Source organism: Zalophus californianus, chromosome 14 (genome assembly GCF_009762305.2).
Source record: "Zalophus californianus isolate mZalCal1 chromosome 14, mZalCal1.pri.v2, whole genome shotgun sequence".
Classification (NCBI taxonomy): domain Eukaryota; kingdom Metazoa; phylum Chordata; class Mammalia; order Carnivora; family Otariidae; genus Zalophus; species Zalophus californianus.
The window spans coordinates 46,104,856-46,126,467 of record NC_045608.1 but is presented as its reverse complement, the minus strand read 5'-3'; the positions used below and the strand labels follow the sequence as shown (position 1 = coordinate 46,126,467).

The window sequence follows — 21,612 nt, the reverse complement described above, 5'->3', positions numbered from 1 at the left end:
GGAGTTGTATTTTTTTTTTCCTCTCTCTCACAGGCCCATCAATAAATAAAGCCAAAAGTTCGGCCACTCAAGAGCGATACAGAGGTACAGAGCGCGAACAGCTCCTCAATTTCTAGCCTCTCGCGAGGTTTGGGGACTTCGAACTGTGTGTGTGGGTCGGTCGGTTTGCTGCTCGACAGTCGCCGTGTTGTCCGGGCAGAGCCGGACGGTAGCGACACCAGGCTCGAACAGCGGCAGCTGCAGCCCTAGTGCTTTCGGATCCAGGACCGCCAACCTGACGTGTGAAGCAGTATTACCTAATCGGAAGGCAGCTCCAGGACGCCCAGGGGCCTTCCACATTCTCCGGGAACGAGACCTAACTCGGGCAGGCGGAAGGGGACACGAGCGAAGCTGAGTGGGATCTGCTCCCTGACCCCTTCTAAAGGCCAATCAATGCAATGTTTTTTGTTTGTTTTTGGAGTAAGCCATCACACGAGTTCTATACCATATTTTTAGTAACACTTGAGGATGTTGTAGATACTTTAACATTTTGTAGTTTAAAGAGCTTTATTAATGCAATAAATTAACTTTGTACACATTTTTATATATATAAAAAAACTAGCAAGTGATTTCAGAATGTTGTAGGCCTCATTAGAGCTTGGTCTCCAAAAACCTGTTTGAAAAAAGCAACATGTTCTTCACAGTGTTCTCCTATAAAGGAAATAGATTTCGTCAGAGGTGGCACAAAAAAGAGGAAAACAAGAGAATAAACACTTTACAGCTCACAGATATGTACGGTGGGGGTTTTAACATTTTCCTTCATAAAATACTTTGTTTTCCTAAGCTTTTGAGTTGTCCTTTCTATTTATACAGCTCCTGCCAGGGCTGCTGGGCACCTTCACGATTCACACCCCAGCAAACCGCGTTTGGGACAGGGCTACAGCAGCTCGCCTGTCCTGGCAGCGTCGCCCCGCACGGGTCCCTAAGCTACAGAAAAGCCGAGGGCCTGTAGCAGAGCGTCACGTGCTCCTTCCCCACCCTGAAGAAGCTGGCTGCCTTAGGTTTCATAACTTGGGAGACTTGGCCTAGGTTTCCTAAGACCCCGGGTCATCTGACACACCTTAGTCACCATTTCCAGTCACCATTTCCTGTCTTGTCCCTGATTTCCTCAGAAAGCAGCATTCCCAGATCAGTGGCAGGTCGGACCTGGACCCACACCGCCACCCTGGCCAGAACTGCATTCGTGCAATTCCCTCTGAGCACCATCACAGAATTTTGTTTCTAAAAAAGCTAACCCAGGAGTTCTTAGGAGAGCTCCCAAAAAGGCTTCTCGCCCCCCCCAGCCTGCCTGCCTGCCTGTGTTCTCTTGCTACTGTGAGTCTGTTCACCCCTGCTCTCTCCAGTGCCGCCACATCCTCACCTGGTGTGAAGTTAGGGTTCCCTCGCAAACGCTGGTTTCGCTGTTCAAAAAACCGAAATATAGTATAGAAAAGCATGTTGTCTTCAGTCTGCTTCGCAGCATCTAAAAATTTTCGTGCAGAAATGTTGTCATGGCCGCCAATGCCCCGGATGAACCGTAAGGCCGCTAACACTTGGTGTTTGGAAAGCAGCACTTCCACGATCTCATCATTTGCAGTCGAGAGTCGCTGGGAGGGAGGGAGGAAAGTCCGGTAAGTGCCAGCGATAGGAACAGAACTGGAATGCAGTTTAGAACGCCGCTGTAGCAAAAGTTACCTTCAGCATATCCAGAGACAGCTGGTGGGCAGGAGGGTAAAAACTTTCTAGGGATAAGAGCAAACAAGCCTGAAAGACACATTTTCAAACTGGCTTCAGCATAAGATGTTAGAGGATTAAAGGTGAAGTTTTGAATCCCACAAGCACAGACCTGGGGCCACATACCAAAGGCTTGGAGTCGCTGAGAACATGGTACTGCAAGAACTGATGCAGCATATAGAAGAGATTGTGCTGGACCAGCGTCTTGATGACGAGCTCGTGTAAGTAGTGCTGAGGACAGAGACGGAAGGAGAGCCCGTTTCCCAATCACCCACCTACACCAGAGGAGAGGCCACGGGGGTCCAGGACCGGAGCTGTTCTGAGGGATGGGTACGTGTTTCCACGACGACGGGGAGAGGTTTCTGTCACCCGCGCGTCGACAGGACACGTGACACCACATCCCTCATCCCACCACAGAACAACACGGTAGTGTCGGGAAAGTCAGAATGCCGAGTGAGGCCCCTGCTTCTCTAACTCGGGACAACACATGCTGACTGGAAGGTACCTGTACTGTGATCTGAAACTGGTTGAGAGAGCGAATATACTCCATAAGAACGGCGATCACAAATTTATGAGGCATGTCCTACGGAGGAAAAGGAAAAAAAAGTCTTAATACTAAAGACGCGTGAGGCGGCCACCTGCAGCTGGTTTCTCCACCCCTTGTTTCCACATGAATCTGGCCTAGTGTTCTATTTCGCCGGTTTTGCACAGATCCCAAGAACCTCCCCTGTCCACGGTCACGTTTTGGCTGAGTATTATAGGTCAAACTCTTAGCACTAGCTCTCCACCCAAGATAGCTCCAGTCAGACTAATCACATTCTGAGTTCTACCCCGCAAACACGCTGTGTGTGTGGAGGAGCCGTCACCCACCTTCTCCGTGAACACCGACAGGACGTGCGTGTACATGTCGGACTGATCGATCACCGCCTGGGTCCGCACCGGCCTCTTGAGAAGCGGACTGCTCCGGCTCTGCCCGGCTTCCAGTGCCTGACAACACATCACAAACGTGACCTCACCCATCTTCTCGATAAGCCCAGAAGGCTCGATTCCTAGACCCTGTGAGCCTCAGACAGGCGCACAGGGTGGCACTTCCTACTCGGACAGAACGATTTCTCCCGTGCAGGCTGGGGCAGGGTTTAGGAAGCCAGAGTTGGTCATCTGGAAAACAGGCTAACGTTCATGAATGGGAATTACAGAACAATTTCTCCCGTGCAGGCTGGGGCAGAGTTTAGGAAGCCAGAGTTGGTCATCTTGAAAATAGGCTAACGTTCATGAATGGGAACTAAAAGGCGTAAATCCGTTTCCTCTTGAGACACATTTTCTTAACCTTAAAATCCCTAATTTACTTAATCACGGACTTTCTGGTGTTTGTTACCTAATAAATACAGAACGGCGTCCTGCATCTTTATGAAGCCCTGATCCTACAGTAAGTAAATACCATGATTAAGACTCCATGTCTGGATGTCCGAGTGGTAAATAAGCCTCCCCAAATACTACAGGCTGGGAAAGCCTTGTGAGAAGATGGACTCCTTCAGCTGGCTCTGTAAGGCAGTCTGCCACAGTGCACACCGTGCAGGAGCTGTGGCGGGGGCCTGAGGGGCTCTGACTAGCAAGGGCAAGGGCTGAGGAAGCCTTGGAGCCAGAGCAGGGATGCACAGAAGCCCACGGGGATCAGCCCTCCTGCTTCCCACAGCCTCGTACACCAGCGGCAAGGCCGGGAAGGCTCTGGAAGAGCTCAGCCCTCCTCTGCCCCCTTCACGTCTAACAGGACAGGGACAGGAGTGCTCCAAGGTCACTTGGCCTTTAGCAGCCTGCGTCAGTCCTGTCACCCTGAGGAGCTGAAAGGGAAGGCAACTCTGGGTTTCTCATTGCTTAAAACCACTTCCACTTTAAGCCTTAGGACTCATCAGATCCTTGAAATGAACTACTTCATTCCACTCATCCTAACGGCATAGCAGAACGTGGTTCTGAGCCATGTTAATGTCTCCAGCCCTTCGCGACAAACACTTGAGCCTGCCACGTGAAAGCACAGCGCTAATACTTAATCGCTATCCTGACAGGACGCTGACTGCCGACATGAGCCTTTCCCTTTGGGCTGGGAGAGCGATAAAAGTAAGAGGATGTGACAAAATGATTATCCTTCTAATTTATTAGGTCTAGGCTCTAACTCAGCAGGAGGTATAAAATAACACAAAGCTGAAACCAATTTTCTTATCCTTAAAACAGGTAAGACCAAGGATCTACGACCCCGTGTGAGACCTGACACAGACGAAAAAGAGCAGAGCGTGCAGGCAGCGTTGGGCTGGTGGGCCGCCCACACTGAAGCTGCTGCTCCCCGACTCCGGCCACCGTGCCCCCTGCCCGCAAGCCTCGGTGGCGTCATGCCTCCAGAACCCTGCATCCTAATTAGGAAACACGGGGGCGGGGAGAGTGGAGAGGAGCCCACACAGCTTACCGTCGTGTAGCTCTGCTCCGCGTCCAGGTATTTCTTATACTCGTGATTGAGTTTGTCAAAAACCGTGGCGATCACAGGTAAAGTTGCTCTGTCTGACTCACTCAGCACTGGAAAGAACGTTCACACAGATGAACCGAGTGTACGTCTGTTCAGAACGCAAACATGCTGCTAGGATAGAAAGAGCTAACCCCAAAGGGCTCCCAGGGCAAACCTACCTCCAACAGGCATCCAGAGAAATGGAATCATTTGGAGACCTGGAGCCTAGAATTCACTCCCCAGCCCTTCCTGAGGACTAGAAAAAGTAGCTACGGAGGGTTTCAGCAGGAAGTGCTCAAAGTAGAGATCTATGTAGTGAGTGACTTGGATTCTGGAAAATGTCTGTTTTCAGGCTGGGGACGCCCTACCCTCAGATGCACCAGCTGTGTCTAGGTTGCTCTCACCTGGAACCATCCTATTTAGCTTTTCTCCCCAAGTCACCACAAGTCATTTTGATAGTTCATCACCTTTCCAGAGGATTAAATAATCCACCCTTCAAGTGAAGGATGAGGCCACAGGCTGTGCACAAAGCAGAAAAATATGGCCCAGCTCCCAAGAAAGGGTTTGGGCGGGGTGCCTGAGTGGCTCAGTCGTTAAGCGTCTGCCTTCGGCTCAGGTCATGATCCCAGGGTCCTGGGATTGAGCCCCACATCGGGCTCCCTGCTCTGCCGGAAGCCTGCTTCTCCCTCTCCCACTCCCCCTGCTTGTGTTCCCTCTCTCGCTGTGCCTCTGTCAAATAAATAAAATCTTAAAATAAAAAGGATGTGGGCAGCACAGGCCCAACCCCGGAATCAGACTGAGTTGGGAGGACTGGTCCACTTACTCTGCGAACAGACAGACAGGATGACCATCTTGCACTCCTTTCTCTGGAGGAGAAAGTCCATCAGTCTTCCTTTATCTGGCAAGAGGTTTACGATGGGCTGAAGCTTCACTTGGAGGTTCCAGAGGTAGCCTAGATGGAGGAGGCAGCAAATTTCATACAGGATGCAAATCAGAACAAAAGCCCAAAAGGTGGTTCCCTGAAACATTCATGGGGGGGGGGGGGGCGCAATCCTGCAAAGCACTGATACAATCCTGATCTTACTAAGCCAAGCGCAGCCTAGGACACACAGGCTGTACCTGACGATGGTTGGACAGCACAGTACAACTATGTGCTCACCGGCTCCTGACGACAAGGTGACCCTCTCCGATCACAGGGGCATCAGCAGTGGAGCTCCCGAAACGGGGGGGGGGGGTGACTCAGAGCAGTTCCTTCCCTATACCTAGCCCCCTTTTAAGCCTTGAAGGTTGAACAAGATGCTAACGTGTGGTATGAACTTGGGTCCTATACTCTGATTTCTCCTGCAATGGCTCTTCAGTCAAAAGGTAACTCCGCAGTCTCCTAAGGGAATTTCATAGTTCATCCATTCATCAATCCATGACTTTCCCAAACACCTACACTGCCAGGGAGTGCCTTTCTCAATCGGGGTTCCACAAGAGAATTCAACACTGCATTAAACATGATCTGAGTGATCCCCTTCTCGACTCTCCCACAGCTGGTCCAGAGCTAGTGCCGTTCTAGATGGAGACGAGAGAACTCCACGTGCAGTGGATCCCACAGGTACCACGGCTGATTCTCCCCCTGAGAATTCGCCTTGAGAATCCCAGGGGCCGAGGCGGGAGAACGCACGGATGACTGAAGACAGATGTAGGAAGTCTTCTAACGGGAAGATAAAGGGGCTAGGGGGTTACCAGGGAAACAACCAGCATCCCAAGGGAGCTTTCCCCAGCACCGTGGGAAGCAAAAGCACGCTTCCCTGCACAGACGGACCAGAAAAGGGCTCGGGCGCACACGGGTGTGGCCCTGGGGTAAGGACAGGGCAGGGCCTGGCACACCGTGCTATGGGGTCCGGCTTTTTAGAACGGACAGAGTTGAATGGGCCAAAAGCAGGGGAATGGCCAGTCTTAGTTGTTAATTTTAAAAATAACATAGGCTCAGGATAAAACACAGAATAATAGAGAACAAAGGGAAAATTTTCCCATTCTGGGGTTGCAGGGAGTGATCATCTCTCAGGTTCACCTTGGGAACGGCACTGGCTACGCCTGCCACCCCAGGCAACCAGTACTACCGTCTAACTTGACGATCACCCCCTCTGACCCACCTTGGCTTGCACTGATAATGATATCAGGTTGAAAGACAATCCAGGATGAAGAATCTGCATGTTATAGGAAGTGGTAAAGCAGGAAGAGATGAAAACAAAAGACAAACCCAGCTCTGACTGGCACCGCCCGCCCCCTACTTGCAGAGGCTCCTCGGCTCTGGGCGGTGAGAAAAGTTCCCCCAGGGACTCCCCAAGACCTTCTTCAGATCATTTGCAGCTGGCAAGGCCAAGGCCACAGGACCACTCTCAGACACCAGTATAAAAGGGGGCAACAGCCTCCCTTCGGTGCACAGCGGCAAGGCCTTTGTAAAGGATACAGAGTTTGCACGGGACAGGAGACTGGCTGGTCACAGGAGCGGGACCTGCAAATGGAAAAAACACAAGTGTGCAAAGACAATGCCGTCAGAAAACACTGCCAATACCAGTGCTTAGGATGGGAAATGCAGTACTTTTTAAAGCCTTTGGTAAATGTTCATTCAACTGTAGTTAAATGAGAAGGGAGTCAACAGTCTTGTTCCACTGATAACACATATAAAGAGGAAGGGGTAAGTCAAGAACAATCCATGAAAATGTCCTCCCAAGAAGGGGAAAAGTATCAAGAATTCATTCAGAGTTGTTAATTCTCCTGTATTAACCGAAGATGATTCGTCATCATCAAAGAACTGAGAAACGTCCCTGGATGATTCAAAATTAAATCCCCAAGTAAGTAGCTGATATTTTTCAAACTATAGAAATGATCCCTCAAAGTATACTCTTTGCTGATATTTCAAATAAAAGTGTTTTGTGGTTTCATTGTCTAAATAATTGGCTCAATTCTCCACTGCACAGAGCAGGTCCAGGCACAGAGCTCTCATCTAGGAAAGAGACCCCCAAAAAACCTCACATGACAAGGACTCATAATGACCAGTTACACTGCCCATGCGTCAGGCGGGCAGCCTTCAGTGAACCTGAGACACACAGCCCTGCAAACTAAACGTCATTCCCTGTTCTGTTCCCATCACCCAGGGACAATCAGAAGATAGGTTTTAATCAGCGTGTTGGAAAAGACCACCCAAAAGAGGAAAGGGCCCAGGGGTCAGACAAGCTACAGCAAAGAACACTTGCATTTAGCACCTGAGGGTGAAGGTCTTGCACATGGGCCTCAACTCTGGCTGCCAAGCACGTGGACTTAACTGCTCTCGGTGAGAGCCAGATGCCCTTGGTTTTTAAAGCCCCCCAGGTGATGCTAATGTGTAGTCAGCTCCAGAAACACTGGTTGAACAGACCAAAAACAGAAGGGGAAATGAGAGCAGCTGCCTCATCCCAAATTTGCCGGTGTCATCTTGCAAAACAGCCTAAAAGCTCTTCCTGACAGTATGCCCTGCAACCTGCACAGGGCAGGCAAGATGCAAAGATGCTACAAGCCTGCAAGGGGCTTACAATCTAGCAGGGAAAACAAGACAAACAGTCATTAACTGTAAAAAATGCTTTACCAACCCACACTCTGGAAGCCAGATATTCAATGGACCATTGAATCATTAACCTTTATCTAGACTATTATTTTGATCACACCTGGCATTTGATTTATTATAACTAGCCAATTAGAACCCGACTGCCTTCTGACTAGTCCCAAACCAACGGAACAGAGCAGATTTTTAATGTCTAGAGTCGGTTTTCCCTCCAATTCACCAGCAGTTACCTTCATACCAAGTAAGCCTCAGATACAAGATAAGCACTTGACACAACCCTCTTTTTTTTTTTTTGAGAGCGCGCGCATGGGGGTGGGTGGGTGGGGGGTGATCTTAAGCAGGCTTCATACCCAGCGCAGAGCCCGATGCAGGATGGATCTCATGACCCTGAGAGCACGACCTGAATCAAAATCAAGAGTGGGACAGGGGTGCCTGGGTGGCTCAGTTGTTAAGCGTCTGCCTTCGGCTCAGGACATGGTCCCAGGGTCCTGGGATCGAGCCCCGCGTCGGGCTTCCTGCTCCGCGGGAAGCCTGCTTCTCCCTCTCCCACTCCCCCTGCTTGTGTTTCCTCTTTCGCTGTCAAATAAATAAATAAAATCTTTAAAAAAAAAAAAAAAAGAGTGGGATACTTAACCAACTGAGCCACCCAGGGGCCAGACACAACCTATTCTTTTAATGCTAACATTATTAACCCAAGAAAAAGATGCTGGAAGGAACACAGGAAGCCAAAAGACTTTAACAACTAGCTCCTTCCTCCCCCAATGCTGCCAGAGTCATTAAGCCTCTGGCTGATCCCCACAACTCGAGGCAGGCAGACTGGAGGCAGTGCTCTTGCTAAACTCTCAGCCGCAGCCCGCCTGGAATCTTCCAACAGGTGCAAGCACCTCCTGACTGCAGGCGGGGCCCAAGCCCGCAATACCGTATGACAGGGATCCCTTTTAAGAAGAAAATGTTGCTACCGAAGCTCCAAACGTGTGCCCAGAAAGGTACTAGCTAGCTGTACGCACTGAAATTTCAACTAGCTTACCCTAGACCCCTATCTCCTTCAAAAGAGAGCTGAATGTTATTCCATGAGCTCTAGCCTGAAATCAATTCCACTGGGAAGAGGCAAAAACAAAAGCCCAATGCTTTCTTTCTCCTTCCCTGAAATCCTGACCTCCTCTCTTCTCGGAGGAAGGACTTTCTCCTCCCACCTCGTGTAGGGCAGATTTCGAATAACCAAAGCAGCACAGCCTTAAGCTCTTACGGTGCCCACCAGTGAGAAGAAAATGCAGTATTTACTAAGTAAAGCTATGACACAGAATGTGTGAGAAAGACAAGGAAAAGTGATCCCAGGTTCAAATAACAGCCAGAAGCAGCCACGTTTAATCTCAGGGTTACAGAGCTTGGGCAAACAGAAAATGGAGGGCATATTCAATAATTAAACAACTAAAAAATCTCTCAGCTTCAGTGGGTAATCCCGACTCTCTGTTTTATTTATTTTTATTGTCTTTTAAGTAGGCTCTACACCCAAAGTGGGGCTCAAACTCACGACTCCGAAGAGTCACATGCTCTACCAACTAAGCCAGCCAGGCTCCCCTCCCAACTTTCCATTTTATTTTATTTTTAAGATTTTTTTAATTTATTTGACAGAGAGACACAGCGAGAGAGGGAACACAAGCAGGGGGAGCGGGAGAGGGAGAAGCAGGCTTCCCGCGGAGCAGGGAGCCCGACGCGGGGCTCGACCCTAAGACCCTGGGACCATGTCCTGAGCCAAAGGCAGACGCTTATCAACTGAGCCACCCAGGTGCCCCCAAACTTTCCACTTTAAAGCTCAGAGAAATCGTTCCATTTTCTTCAAAAGAAGATTCATGTATCTTATGCTTTTCACAACAGCACAATTTTACTAATATGATCAGAACTTTCATAAAAAAAAAAAAAATCCCCCCTCCCCAGAGCACCTGGACCCAGTAACCCCTGTCATTCCATGACGCCCTCGTCATTCCAACCGCCAGGCGGGGGTCCCCTTACCTGCCATGGGGATCTGGTAGGGCTGAATGGAGCGCGCTGGGAGCACCGGGTGATGGAAGGTGACGGTGCCGTCAAACTCTCCCCTTAACTTGATGTCAAATATCACCGATGTCTAAAGTGGAGAAAAGGAAAACTCGGATGCCAAAACAGGCCACGCTGGCCTCGGCTAGGCCCGCCCCTTCCATTCTCTCGCATCCTGCCGTTCCTGTCAGCTTACAGAGTCTGCGCACACCGCACCCCCGCAGGCTGGTTCTAAGTGGGGAGGAGTGTGCTGGGGTGGGGTACCACAACTCTGTGACACTGTTCCCCACACTCACGCAGACACGCACACTCCTGGCACTGATGTTGGGCAGACCCTGAAGAGCTCGAAGTGATTCCAGCAGATCTTTTTCACTTTAACTCACAACACCTTCACTAGTCAAGATAAGGGTGTCACCACCCTGCAGGAGGCGTGGGACAGAAGAGCCTATGACCAGATACCCAGCTTACCGCACAGAAAACAGGAACCACTCTCGTCTTTCTCTTGGGCCGCAGAGCCTCAAAATCATTATCATTCAGCATTATCATCTATCCTCACAGAGGAAGCACCAAGCTCACGTGCTCATGTAAGACTGTGGTTCTGCAGTAAATTCCCAGCTTAGCTGATTAAACCAAATAATTGGGCCAGACTCAAATATCCTCATGTGCTACTTTCTGGAATAGTCTTTAATTCACTGTAATCAACAGAGAGGGATTCACTCTTTTTTTTCCTAAACCATCTAGAATACCAAACCTATTTGCATCCAGAAGACCAAAGTTTTAGCACGAAAAGCACTTTCTAGTCTTTGTCCTGAATGTTTTGTCAATTTTCACATCTCATCAGCAACCCCGACAGACCAGACGTGCACACACAACTCTTACCTCTGTATCCTGATGGTGAACGACCACCAGGTTATCCACCACATTGAGGGCAAACTTCCCCGTCCGATTTAACTTTAATATGTGCATCTTTTTACAGGCACCTTCTCTGTGGAATAACACAAAGGTCAAAAAATAGATCGACGAGCTTTAGTTCGTATTTTAAGATTGGAGAAAGAGGAGAGCATTAAGTATACCGTGGCAGATGATACAGGACCACCTCCGCGCCTGTACTACTGGAGGTCCGAGAGTGATGCCTCAAGAAGAGCACGTAAAGCTGTCCGTATCTAGAGAACAGAGAGACAGACGTCACGGCGGGCCACTTGAAACTCCTCCATTCTAAATGCTGTATGGGGCCATCAGAATTATTTATGACACATTCACTAACAGAATATTTCACAGCCAACAAAAATATTTACGAAATGTAGTTTAAAAAAAAAAGCCAATTACAACGTGAAAAAAAGGGGGATGCAAAACTAAACATAGCTCCATCATAACACTTTAAAAGGAAAGCACAAATACATTGTCCAAAGCTACTAGAAAAAAATATGTGTTAATAGCTATTGTGGAGTAACATTCATTTTCTCTTTCTGTATCTTCCAAGTTTTATGTAATAAGTATATTCCCTGATATTAGGGAAATACAATCATCTTCATTTGTAAGCTTCGTGAGGCATGAACACTGCTACGAGCAGTCCCCGTGTGCGCACTGCTCTTCGGTGGCTGAGACCGGAGGGGAGGGGGTGGGTCCCTGCTGCCAGTGGCCAGGACTGTTTTCATTGTACCTATCCTCTAAACCAGGACGACACAGAAGACTGCCTTTAAAAAAAAAAAAAAACCATTCTACATTCTAACTGCTAAAAATGTTACACTTCAAAACCACTGTTTTAGGCCAAAGAAGAATCAGAAGTAATCTAGGAACAAAATTTTGACATTTTTGAATAGGGTTGGGGTACACAGGGTATTCTTTGTATGTTTCTATTACTGTGTGTTTAAAACTTCCATAACGAAGTATGAAAATTGAGATAATCTGCGTTTACAAATGAAGATATACCTTTCTACATAAGTAATTCAGTTCCATGTTAGTTAAAAATCTTATGTTCTTTAGGGCAAGTAGGATATATTTTAGCTAAAAGAAGTCCTTGATAAGCTTCAACTACTCACAGAAAAAAAAAATTCTAGAACTACGACACCTAAAAAATAGACTAGTCCAGTGTTTTCATTTTATCAGGCGAGAATGGTAAAAAAACAACTTCCCTAAGGTCACAAAGCTAGTAAAATCAGCAAAGAATGCCAGGCCGACAGCAGGTTTCCTGTATTCATAAAATCTAGACACTGAAAGGGCAAGGGGGTGTCTTGATCATGTGCCAAAGGGCAGCCCTGCAGCGCTTCTGATGCAATTCTACTACTTCTAACACCAAAAGCAATTTCAAGCAGGAATTCTCTCAAAAGACGGACATACATGGTTGCCATCGCGATGTCTCTCTCAGAAAGGTTCAGCTTAGTTGACTTGGGCACAGATGGTAATTCAATCTCAAACTTGGGCAGCTTCGACATAGTGCCAGCCTGTTTGGGTGATAAAAGTATTAGGAAAAGCCGATTAAGCCCCTCAGATGCTTCAGCATTCCCTACGTAAAACCACTGAGGATGTGCACACACTATGTGTTTCCATCCTTTCCAAAGTCCCATCCACTATGGCCCTTACTCCCTGGGGTCTGTCCCCACACAAGGAGTCGCTCTTGGAGGTGACGGGAGGATAGTATGTGCCCTCTAGTGGTCAGAAGTGGTGAGCTCATTGGTTGGAGGAACTTGCCCCCTTGAAGTACTTGACACCTCAGGAGGTTAGAGGAAGGGGCCGGGAGAGGGACTTTTCCTAAAGAGAGGCTCACTCTTACCCGAAAATAAAAGGGCTGCAGCACATTGCCAAGGACTGTGGTAGAGAGCAGAATCACAGCACCCTCAGGGCAGTACATGTACCAATTCACATTGATATTCTGGCTCTTCAGGAGTTTCAGATTTCGTTTCTCTGGTAACACCTGAAGCAAAGTTCAAGAAACAATATTTTAAAACAGTAAAATGGAAGACAACTGACAGGAAATTAAGAAAACAATAAAAAATGGGCGCCTGGGTGGCTCAGTCGGTTGAGCATCCAACTCTTGGTTTCCACTCAAGTCGTGATCTCAGGATCTTGAGATCTAGCCCCAGGTGGTAGAGCTCCACACTCTGTGGGGAGTCTGCTTCTCCTCCCCCTCTGCCGCTCCCCCCACGCAAGCACACGCTCTAAAATAAATAAATCTTTAAAAGAAAAAAAAAACAATAAAAAGCAGGAGAAAATCCACCAAATAAAACTGAAAATTTTTTGTTTGTTACAGCTACTGATCCCCGTGCTCAGTGCTTGGCGAATCCTGGCTCGTTTACTCACACCACGACCCTGAGACGTGGGCACCATGGACACCTGACCGAGGAGAAAACAAGGCTCAGACACCAGTTAATGCAGTTACAGCCCAGGCAGGCCAGGTCACCGCAAAACCCGGTCCGAGCCTCCACACTCTCGGGGACCATCCACCATTCCATGTGGAGCCCCACGCATGGAATCCGCCACCGCCCGGCCTACAGCACAGGCCTTCCTCCTGCCCTCCATCTCGACCCCCGTTAGCACTGAGCCCAGCAGGAGCTCCCTTCTACTAACAATCGTGTGCGTGAGACACTGCATGCAAACCTAGTATTTTAGAGTCAAGGCATGTATTAAATATACTGTAAATATTCTGATACATTAAAGAACACGGTGTAGAGCCCCAAGACATTAATGCTCATCGAACACTGTGCTTAAGAACTGGCATGGAAGTCAGGGTCAGGAGGTGCAGGTATCTGGACAATTTGGGTATAATAAAATAAGGACGTGCTAGCGTCCTTTCTTTTTAACTTATTTCTTGAAGAGCTGAGGACCATCCAGATGACGTGAATGTACACTTTTCCATTACAGAGAACAGAAAGCTATATGATTGCCACTGAAGGAACCCTTCAGTAAAGCAAGTGATCCTCTCTACACTACCAAATATACAAAACTCCCTGTGTACGAGATGTGTGCAGTTTCTTTCAGGTGGCCATTACACGGGTTTTGATGAGAGCCCACAGCAAAGCACCATGGCATGAACATCTCACATTTTGCTTACACGGGTGTATTTTCTCCATCCCTACATTCTAAATCTTCCTGCTTTCATTAGGTCAACAAAAGTAAGCCCTGAGAGAATCCTAACACCCTCTAGATTAGCTCCACTGAAAGCTCTCAGATGCATTTCTCAAGGTCAGGCAGTTGGAACATATTACAAGCTGATGAGGCAGGTGCAAAGTCAAGTCAACAGAGTGAAAAGGAATGGGAAATATTTGCAAACCATCTATCCGATAAAGGGTTAATACCGAGAACATATGTCTATGGACTGATAATAGGAAGTTCCTGCAAAAATGTGGAAAATGGAGATTCCTACATTGAAAATGAAAGTGTGGGGGTACCTGGCTGTCTCAGAGGAGCAAGTGACTCTTGATCTCGGGATCGTGAGTTCAAGCCCCACAGTGGGTGTGGGGCCTACTTAAAGTAAAGACTAAAAAAAGATTTTTTTAATAAAAAAGAAAAGAAAAGGAAATTTAGCGATATCTGTTCAGCTTTTTGGATGTTCATGCCTATGCTGTAATCCCAAGAACATAAAGAAATGTTTGCAAGCATGTTCACTACAGAACTGTTTATAATCACAAAAACATGACAACAAGCCAGAGGTTCATCAACAGGGAATAAGTTAAACTGTATGACACCCACACAATACTGTTCAGTCAGAATAAAATACGGACAGGGGCGCCTGGCTGGCTCAGTGTGGGGAGCGTGTGACTCTTGATCTCAAGATCATGAGTTCAAGTCCCATGCTGGGTGTAGAGATCATGTAAATAAAATCTTAAAAATTAAAAAAAAATTAATTTTAAAAATTAAAAAGAATAAAACATGGACACATGACCAAGACATACTGCTATGCAAAAAAAGCCAGCCACAATAGTTTATATGCAACATTCCTGTTTTTGTTTAAAAAAAAAAGTTTGTATGTATGTATGAAAATAAAGAAATATGTACTAAATTTTTCATACTAGTTACTTCTAGGGATTACGGGGGGGACTTTTACCTTCCATATATCCTGGTAATGTTTAATTGTTTTATTAAAAAAACACCTATTTCTTGTAATTAGAAAAAAAGAAAAACCTAAGCAAGAGACTAAAACTCTCGAATCTCAAAATATCTATTTAGAACTGAATTCAAAAGGCTGCCAAATTGCCATCAGAGACCTTTCTCCCGCGAACGTAAGTGATTAACATAATACCTGGTAAAATTCAATTCCTTGATCTGTTATGAAGACAATTTCAGTAGAACTGGTCCAACAGAATCCTAGTATGTTGGCGTTCTTGGTCTGAAAAGAATTACAAAAAATTTTCTTCATAAAAAAATGTATAACCTTCTTCAAAAGCTTAAAATACTCTATCACTCTTTACTAAAAGTTACCCGGATTTGACTACTTATTAACAAATCAAACTTTCTTTTAAATACAACGTTCCCAGATTTCCACCTGAAACACCTCACTGAAGCCCCTGACTCTTGATTCCTTCTGCTCAAGAACAGAGGGAAAAGCCTAAATTTCGGAGAACGGTAACTGATGGGTGCTTGCAAATACCAACTTCTACCTTAAGGAATCAAAGGACAGCCGGCTTTCTCTTAGGCAGCCATAATAGGCACTATGAAAGAATAAAGGCCTAAAGGTTCTCAGTGAGCGCTGAGCAACCCGGGCTCGGGGCCGTGAGCGCACACCTCCGCCTCGCCCGGTGCCCTGCAGCGCGCCAAGCCCGAGGGCACACAGGCTACGACAGGGGCTCTGCCGCACACACAGGATCAGGAGGTCTGCGAGGGGCTCAGTTCCTGGGCCCAGGGGCCTTTCCTCGTCGCAGAGCCCACCCTGAACTCCATTTAGCAAAACGATGACAAAGCTGCTAAAAGCCACACCCAGCTACTAGCACCTTCTGCTAGTTTCCACGGTGCCACCCTGCGGCTTTTCGCTGAGCCCCCCCCCCCCCCCACCTCGTTCATTAGGCCCAGGAAATCTAATTAAAACAGATTAGAATCTACACTTTGGGAAAAAAGCGGAAGGACACACAACAGGGACAACAAATCAAGAAAAGGAAACATCATCAGGAGAGGAGGAAAAAAACCCCTCTTCCCAAAACCTCCAAAGAGGAGGCTCCGAAAGGAACCCAGGGTCTGAGCCAGAGGCGCAGCCCGCACAGGGAGAAGGGCGGGCACCACACCCAGTCACCCACTGAATCCTCCCTACTCCATCTTGTAGAAGAAACAGGCTTTTAGCACTTTTAAAACCGTCCAGAGTCCCAGAGCCCACACGCAGCAGACCTCAGCGCAACGCACAGCCTGGATCCAAGTGTGTGCTGGCAATCCGCCCGCCACACAGGGAAATGGCCAGCAGCTGCGAAAGGACCTGGGCCCATACCTTGCACTCTTGAGTGTATTCCAGCTGAGAACTATCCGGGATAAAATTAGAAAAATCCTGAAAAGGAAAAAAAGAAAGAAAACACGAGGAGAAAATTTAGATCAAGCAGCATACTGCCAACCTACAAGACAAAAGACAAATTTATTTTTATTTTTTTCAAAAGACAAATTTAAAAAGTGATCAGAAAAGGGGCGCTTGGGGGGCTCAGTCAGTTAAGTGTCTTCCTTCCGCTCCGGTTGTGATCCCAGGTTCCCTGCTGGGGACTGGGGTGGGAGGGGACACCTGCTCTCCCTCTCCTTCTGCTGCTCCCCCTGCTTGTTCTCTCTCATTCTCTCTCTCGCTCTGTCATGTAAACAAATACGATCTTTAAAAAAAAAAGTGATCAGAAAAAAACTGATAAAAGACAAGAAAACTAAAAGGACCAATGTGGACAATCCATCTCCTTACAACTCAACTAAAAAAAAAGTTAATCTAAATATCCGGTTAGAGTTTAGAAACTGATACTGAAAATCAACTGATTTCATTTTTTTTTTTTAAAGATTTTATTTATTTATTTGAGAGAGAGAGAATGAGAGACAGAGAGCAACTACAGGGAAGAGGGTCAGAGGGAGAAGCAGACTCCCTGCTCAGCAGGGAGCCCGATGCGGGACTCGATCCCGGGACTCCAGGATCATGACCTGAGCCGAAGGCAGTTGCTTAACCAACTGAGCCACCCAGGTGCCCCTGAAAATCAACTGATTTCAGAGAAATGTGTTGCTGCATCTTGTAAGAGGCTTTCCAAAACTTTTAGTAACGAATACTGACAGAAGGAAATCAGATTCTGCCTCTTCCCAACAGCTTTCACTCTACTTTACCAATGACGACGGTGAATACTTATAACGGCAAAATGGCCAAACAGTGCTCCAACTTTGAACGTCTGTTCCTAGGGAGTCAAGCATTCAAAGATGCAAGAAGTGAGTAAATGGAGCTATTCCAGGTAAAGCTAATTCACCAAGTTGCCAAGAATGCACCTCACATAATCTATGCTGCTAGCTGTCAATCAATACAAAAAATGCCTGAGGCTCCAAATACTTTAAAAAAAAATTTTTTTAAGTCAAAAATGACAAACTAAGGTCACAAGTATTTATCCCTTGAAACGTCTTTCTCCAAGAATTCCAAAGGCTCAAATACAACAGAACCATAACTTTCATGGCATTAAAATAATAAAAGCTTCCTTTAACGCTGTTTTTTTGCAATTCATTCTCTTCTAAATATACTTCTAATGTACTTTTCTTTATGCTATCTTTAAAGATACGTCCTGGGGCACCTTGCTGATTCATTTGGAAGAGCATGTGACTCTTGATGGGGGGGTCATGGCTTCGAGCCCCACGTTGTGTGTAGAGATTGCTTAAATAAATAAAACTTGAAATAAATAAAGATACGTCTTACCACAGTCTTTGAGGTCCTCTGGACAGCCAATATCTTATTTTCTAAGGAAAACTTAATGCACTTCACTTCTCCTTTGTCTTCCATTCTTTAAGGGGGAAAAAAGTATATTATGAGTTAAAGTTAATAACCGAATACTAGCATCTAGCATTTTGTGAGAAAAGTTATATACTCAGGAAGCAGCAAATCTTAGTTGAAAATTGTTTCTAAAACTATCAGGACTTCTTTTCAAACAACAAAATCCAACTGGCAACAAGTTGCTGATGAAATTTACAGTTTTGTGGTTAAGTGACTGACGAATTAAGAACACGTGCATTTTCCCTTGAGAATCAGACATAAATAAGCAATACCCACACAGCAACCTTCTCCAGAAACTACCCTCTTTCCTCCCCCATCGCTCTCACAGCAGAGTGCGTGAAGGAGTGTAAGCTTTCCTGTTTACTTCCCAACCTACAGGACCCCCAACAGACGTTACAAAGGGAAGTCAACGGATGGATTACAGGGCAGCACCAGCAAACTTTTGATTGTGGTGACAGTTAACACATGTCAAAACTCATCAACTGTACATGTTAAATATATGCAGTTAATTCTACCACAATAAAACTGTTAAAAATACACAAAATTGCTAAAATTTTTACCAATAAATTTAAAATTTAAAAGAGGGTAAATCCAGTATCTTCCTCCTCAAACCCTACTAAGCCCCCAAATCTGGATCATCACGGGCTCACTCTCATTTTCCACGCCCAAATGACCACCAAAACTTACCCAAGAGCTTCCTAGGCACCTCCTGAGTGCCTGTGTGATACCAGTCTACTCTGCCTTCGGTCTGGTCTTTAGTATGCCTGGCTCAGACCATCGCAATCACTGCTCAGTGGTATCCCTGACATTGATATGCTCTCAACTAACGCAGCTTCAACTAACAAAGCTTCAACTAACACAGCTTCAATGTGGTGAACAGCATGATCTTTCCAAGCACTGATAAGATCATGCCATGCCCCATCTTACCAATTTTCAATAAGAAGGTAAAACCCTAATTCCATCGTAGAATACATAAGGTTCAAGCTGACTCCTGCCAGTGGCCAGACTACCACCACCTCCCCTTCCCTGCAAGGACACCCGATGTCAGTTACACAGACCTGGAAGTCCCCCAAACACCATGCTTGCTCGCCTTTACACTCCGTGTTCTCTCCATCTGAAAGGCCTGCTCTCTTCCCCATGTAGAATCATCCCATTCAAGCTTTAAAGTTTTGCTCAAAGGCTCCCTCCTCTCTGAGGCCTTCCCCATCCTGGGCAGTGGTGTTTCCTGGCCTACCCCAAGATAAATGTCTCATCTCTTTTGTTTGCCCAAATTCTGAAGACAGTGCTATTACAGCACTTTTCACAATCAACAGAATGTGTCCACACACTTGTCTCCCATACTAAATTTATGAGCTCTGCAAAAGGGTGCCAGGCTGATTCATAACCTTCCCATGCCTGGTGCCTCGCACAGGGGCTACAATCAGTGTTTGTCCAACAAATGAGTGATTTGTTTCCTATGTCAAAAACTGTTTCCTATTAGCACAGGCCACCTGCAAAAAAAACTTAAGTCACCACTGAACTGAGGGCCCACATTGTACTTTCCCCTTCTGTAATCACAGGAGTTAAAGACCAGATAATTTATCAACCAAATTGAGATACTTCTGAAAGTGAAAGGAAGTGCTATTCATAATTATACTGGTTCAACTTGCATAAACTGGGACATCCAGTCACCTTTAGTGGAAGCTGGGATTTTCTTAAAATGCATTATTATATAGGAAACACTAACCAGGAATCTCCTTCACCTACCACACAGCCTGAAAAGACCAGGGCCAGATGAGGAAATGAAGGCCCTCCTCAGTCAGGATGCCCGAAACGGGCACATCAGTAAACTGACTTGCTAATTTCAAGTGCCAGGAAGTGGGTTCCCTATATCTGAGCATTTGATTCCCAAATCAAGAGAGAACCACTCTACACATTTCACTCTAAGTACTGATCTGTGCCACAACACTGCGCAGCAGGTGTCTGCTTCCCTCTCCCTACACACAGGGATTGGCAAGTGAGTATACACTTCAGGCCTCTTACAGCCAAAGGACAAACTTTTAAAACCACCTTCTGAATGAGAAACAGAAACACATCATTTTGTTTACATGTGACAATTATTCTGTGAATGTCAATAGTTACCGAAATGAGATGGGATTCCTATCATCTGGGCCTTTAACTACCACCCCGGTAGCTCCACCTGAGCGAACTGCAAAAACCTGGGAGGGAAAAGAAGCAACGTTAATGGTCTGAACTTTGAAAGACTTCAGACACACAGACCAGCCCACAAGCGATTATTTCTACTACATCCCACTCCTGGTTCAGCTGAACTAACGTGGCATCTATCAATCTGCAGATGCTTGGTGTTCACATCAATTTTAAGGGACAAAAGCTAGAGACCGAAAAGATTATGCCATTCCGGGTGTAGCCCACTGGGCAAGACCCGGCCGGGGTCCCCCCGGCTACACATTTTAATCGGGTAAGGCAAAGGCGCCCCTGATGCACTTGAGCACATCCTGCTACTCCTCACACTGCTTTTCCCCCCTTTCCAAAATCCCGAGAGTAAGGGCAATCTCAACGTAAATCCTCGACTGCAAGGGTAACTAATGACAAATAAAGACAACAAAGGCACCGGGAAAGGGCTGGCGAGCTAACAGCTGACCACACCGGCCAAAGGGTGCTGCTGGGTGGGCGGCGCAGGTTCGGGGTCCACCTAGCTATCACTTTGGAGAAGAAAGCCCCCGCCGAGGTGGCTCCCGGTACCTCGGCCCACCCAAGAGCCCGGAGCTGGCGCCACTCCGGCGCCGGGACCGGAGGGGAGGCCCCAGGCCTGGCCCCCCCTCCGCCGGCACCCGGCCTGGGTGAGCGCGGGACGCCCCTGGGGCGCCGGGGACGGCGGGCGGGGCGCGTCCGGCCGCGCGGGGGGAGGAGGGCGCGGACCGGCCCGGACCTGCTTGTTGGCCTCATCGAAGAAGACGCAGTTGACCGGGTTCGCCTTCTCGAAGTGCACCGGTCGGTCGCACAGCTCCAGGTAGTAGTCCTCCTCACCCATAGCGGGCGCCGCCACTGCGGCGGGGAGTCCGGGGGCGGCCGCCAGCGTGGAGCGGGGCGAGCGGCGCCCGGCACAGGAACGCGGCGAGTCGGGCCGGGCGGTGGCGACGGCGATCCCAGCGGGCGCGGAGGCCGCTTCCTAGTGCCACGCCCCCACCCCGTCCGGCACGTGACCCGCCGGCCTCCCTGCTTAAACCGGCGACCGCGGACCGGCTGCGGTGGGGCCTAGCTACCGCGACCGCACCCTGGTTGGCGCGAGAGGCTCCGCCCCTTTCTTAGAGGGCGGAGTCCCAGCGCGGCTCGCGGGGCGAGGGCGTGCCCCGGAAGCCGCGCGGAGCCGAGGGCGGGTGTTGGCACCGCCACTCCCGCCTGCGCCTTCCCCGGCGAGTGCAGGTTCTGGCTCCCTCCCAGTCCATCCCGGGAGGTCTGCGCCTGGCGCGCGCCCGCCTGGGGCAGGGCTGCCCCTGGTCTAGGGAAGGCTTACGCTGTCTCTCCCGCGGGCTTATTGAGCCTGTCTCTGGGAACTTAGTAAGTAAAGGAGGGGAGAGCTGTGGCCAGCGCCTGGATGCTGTGAGCATGTAACAGGGAAACCCAGTTTAGATTGCAGTCAGAAAGGCTGTTTTGAATGGCTTTGACATTTGAGGGAGGGTGGGGGAAACTCCTCACTCAACGGAGATGGAAGGGATCACGGATGACCCCGAGGTGGCCATTCTCCAACAACCGGATGGATTTGAGCACCGTTCTCTAAGATAAAGAGGCTTGAGAAGTTTGGCAGGGAAGTGGTGAAGATCAAGACGCTTTGGCATC

General features: G+C 47.8%; 2 protein-coding genes across 9 annotated transcripts in view; one reads left to right on the top strand and one right to left on the bottom strand.

Moving 5' to 3' along the window:
- The window catches only part of NPC1 (NPC intracellular cholesterol transporter 1), a 48,430-nt gene extending 47,853 nt beyond the window's left edge, over nucleotides 1-577 (top strand). For both annotated transcript variants that reach the window (XM_027575950.2, XM_027575952.2), the window contains one exon: nucleotides 34-577. In XM_027575950.2, coding sequence (XP_027431751.1) covers nucleotides 34-116 — 83 coding nt within the window. In that variant the 3' untranslated portion in view covers nucleotides 117-577. The remainder of the gene's footprint in view (nucleotides 1-33) is intronic.
- RMC1 (regulator of MON1-CCZ1) lies at nucleotides 533-21,053 on the bottom strand. Of its 7 annotated transcripts, none has more exons than XM_027575955.1 (20): nucleotides 20,803-21,053; nucleotides 19,897-19,973; nucleotides 17,701-17,785; nucleotides 16,273-16,329; nucleotides 15,100-15,186; nucleotides 12,634-12,774; nucleotides 12,201-12,304; nucleotides 10,937-11,026; nucleotides 10,743-10,848; nucleotides 9,843-9,954; nucleotides 6,702-6,746; nucleotides 6,385-6,438; nucleotides 5,067-5,195; nucleotides 4,208-4,314; nucleotides 2,623-2,739; nucleotides 2,258-2,335; nucleotides 1,879-2,071; nucleotides 1,714-1,760; nucleotides 1,400-1,625; nucleotides 533-690 (listed from the first exon to the last, which is right to left on the bottom strand). In XM_027575955.1, the coding sequence occupies exons 3-20, from the start codon at nucleotides 17,782-17,784 to the stop codon at nucleotides 611-613; spliced, it is 1,857 nt and encodes a 618-aa protein (XP_027431756.1). In that variant the 5' UTR covers nucleotide 17,785; nucleotides 19,897-19,973; nucleotides 20,803-21,053; the 3' UTR covers nucleotides 533-610. The 7 variants fall into 7 exon arrangements, with proteins under 7 accessions (XP_027431756.1, XP_027431754.1, XP_027431755.1 ...); XM_027575953.1 differs by having other exon boundaries at nucleotides 20,705-21,051; XM_027575954.1 differs by having other exon boundaries at nucleotides 1,714-1,782; nucleotides 1,879-1,983; nucleotides 20,705-21,047.
- Nucleotides 21,054-21,612: the final 559 nt, after the last annotated feature.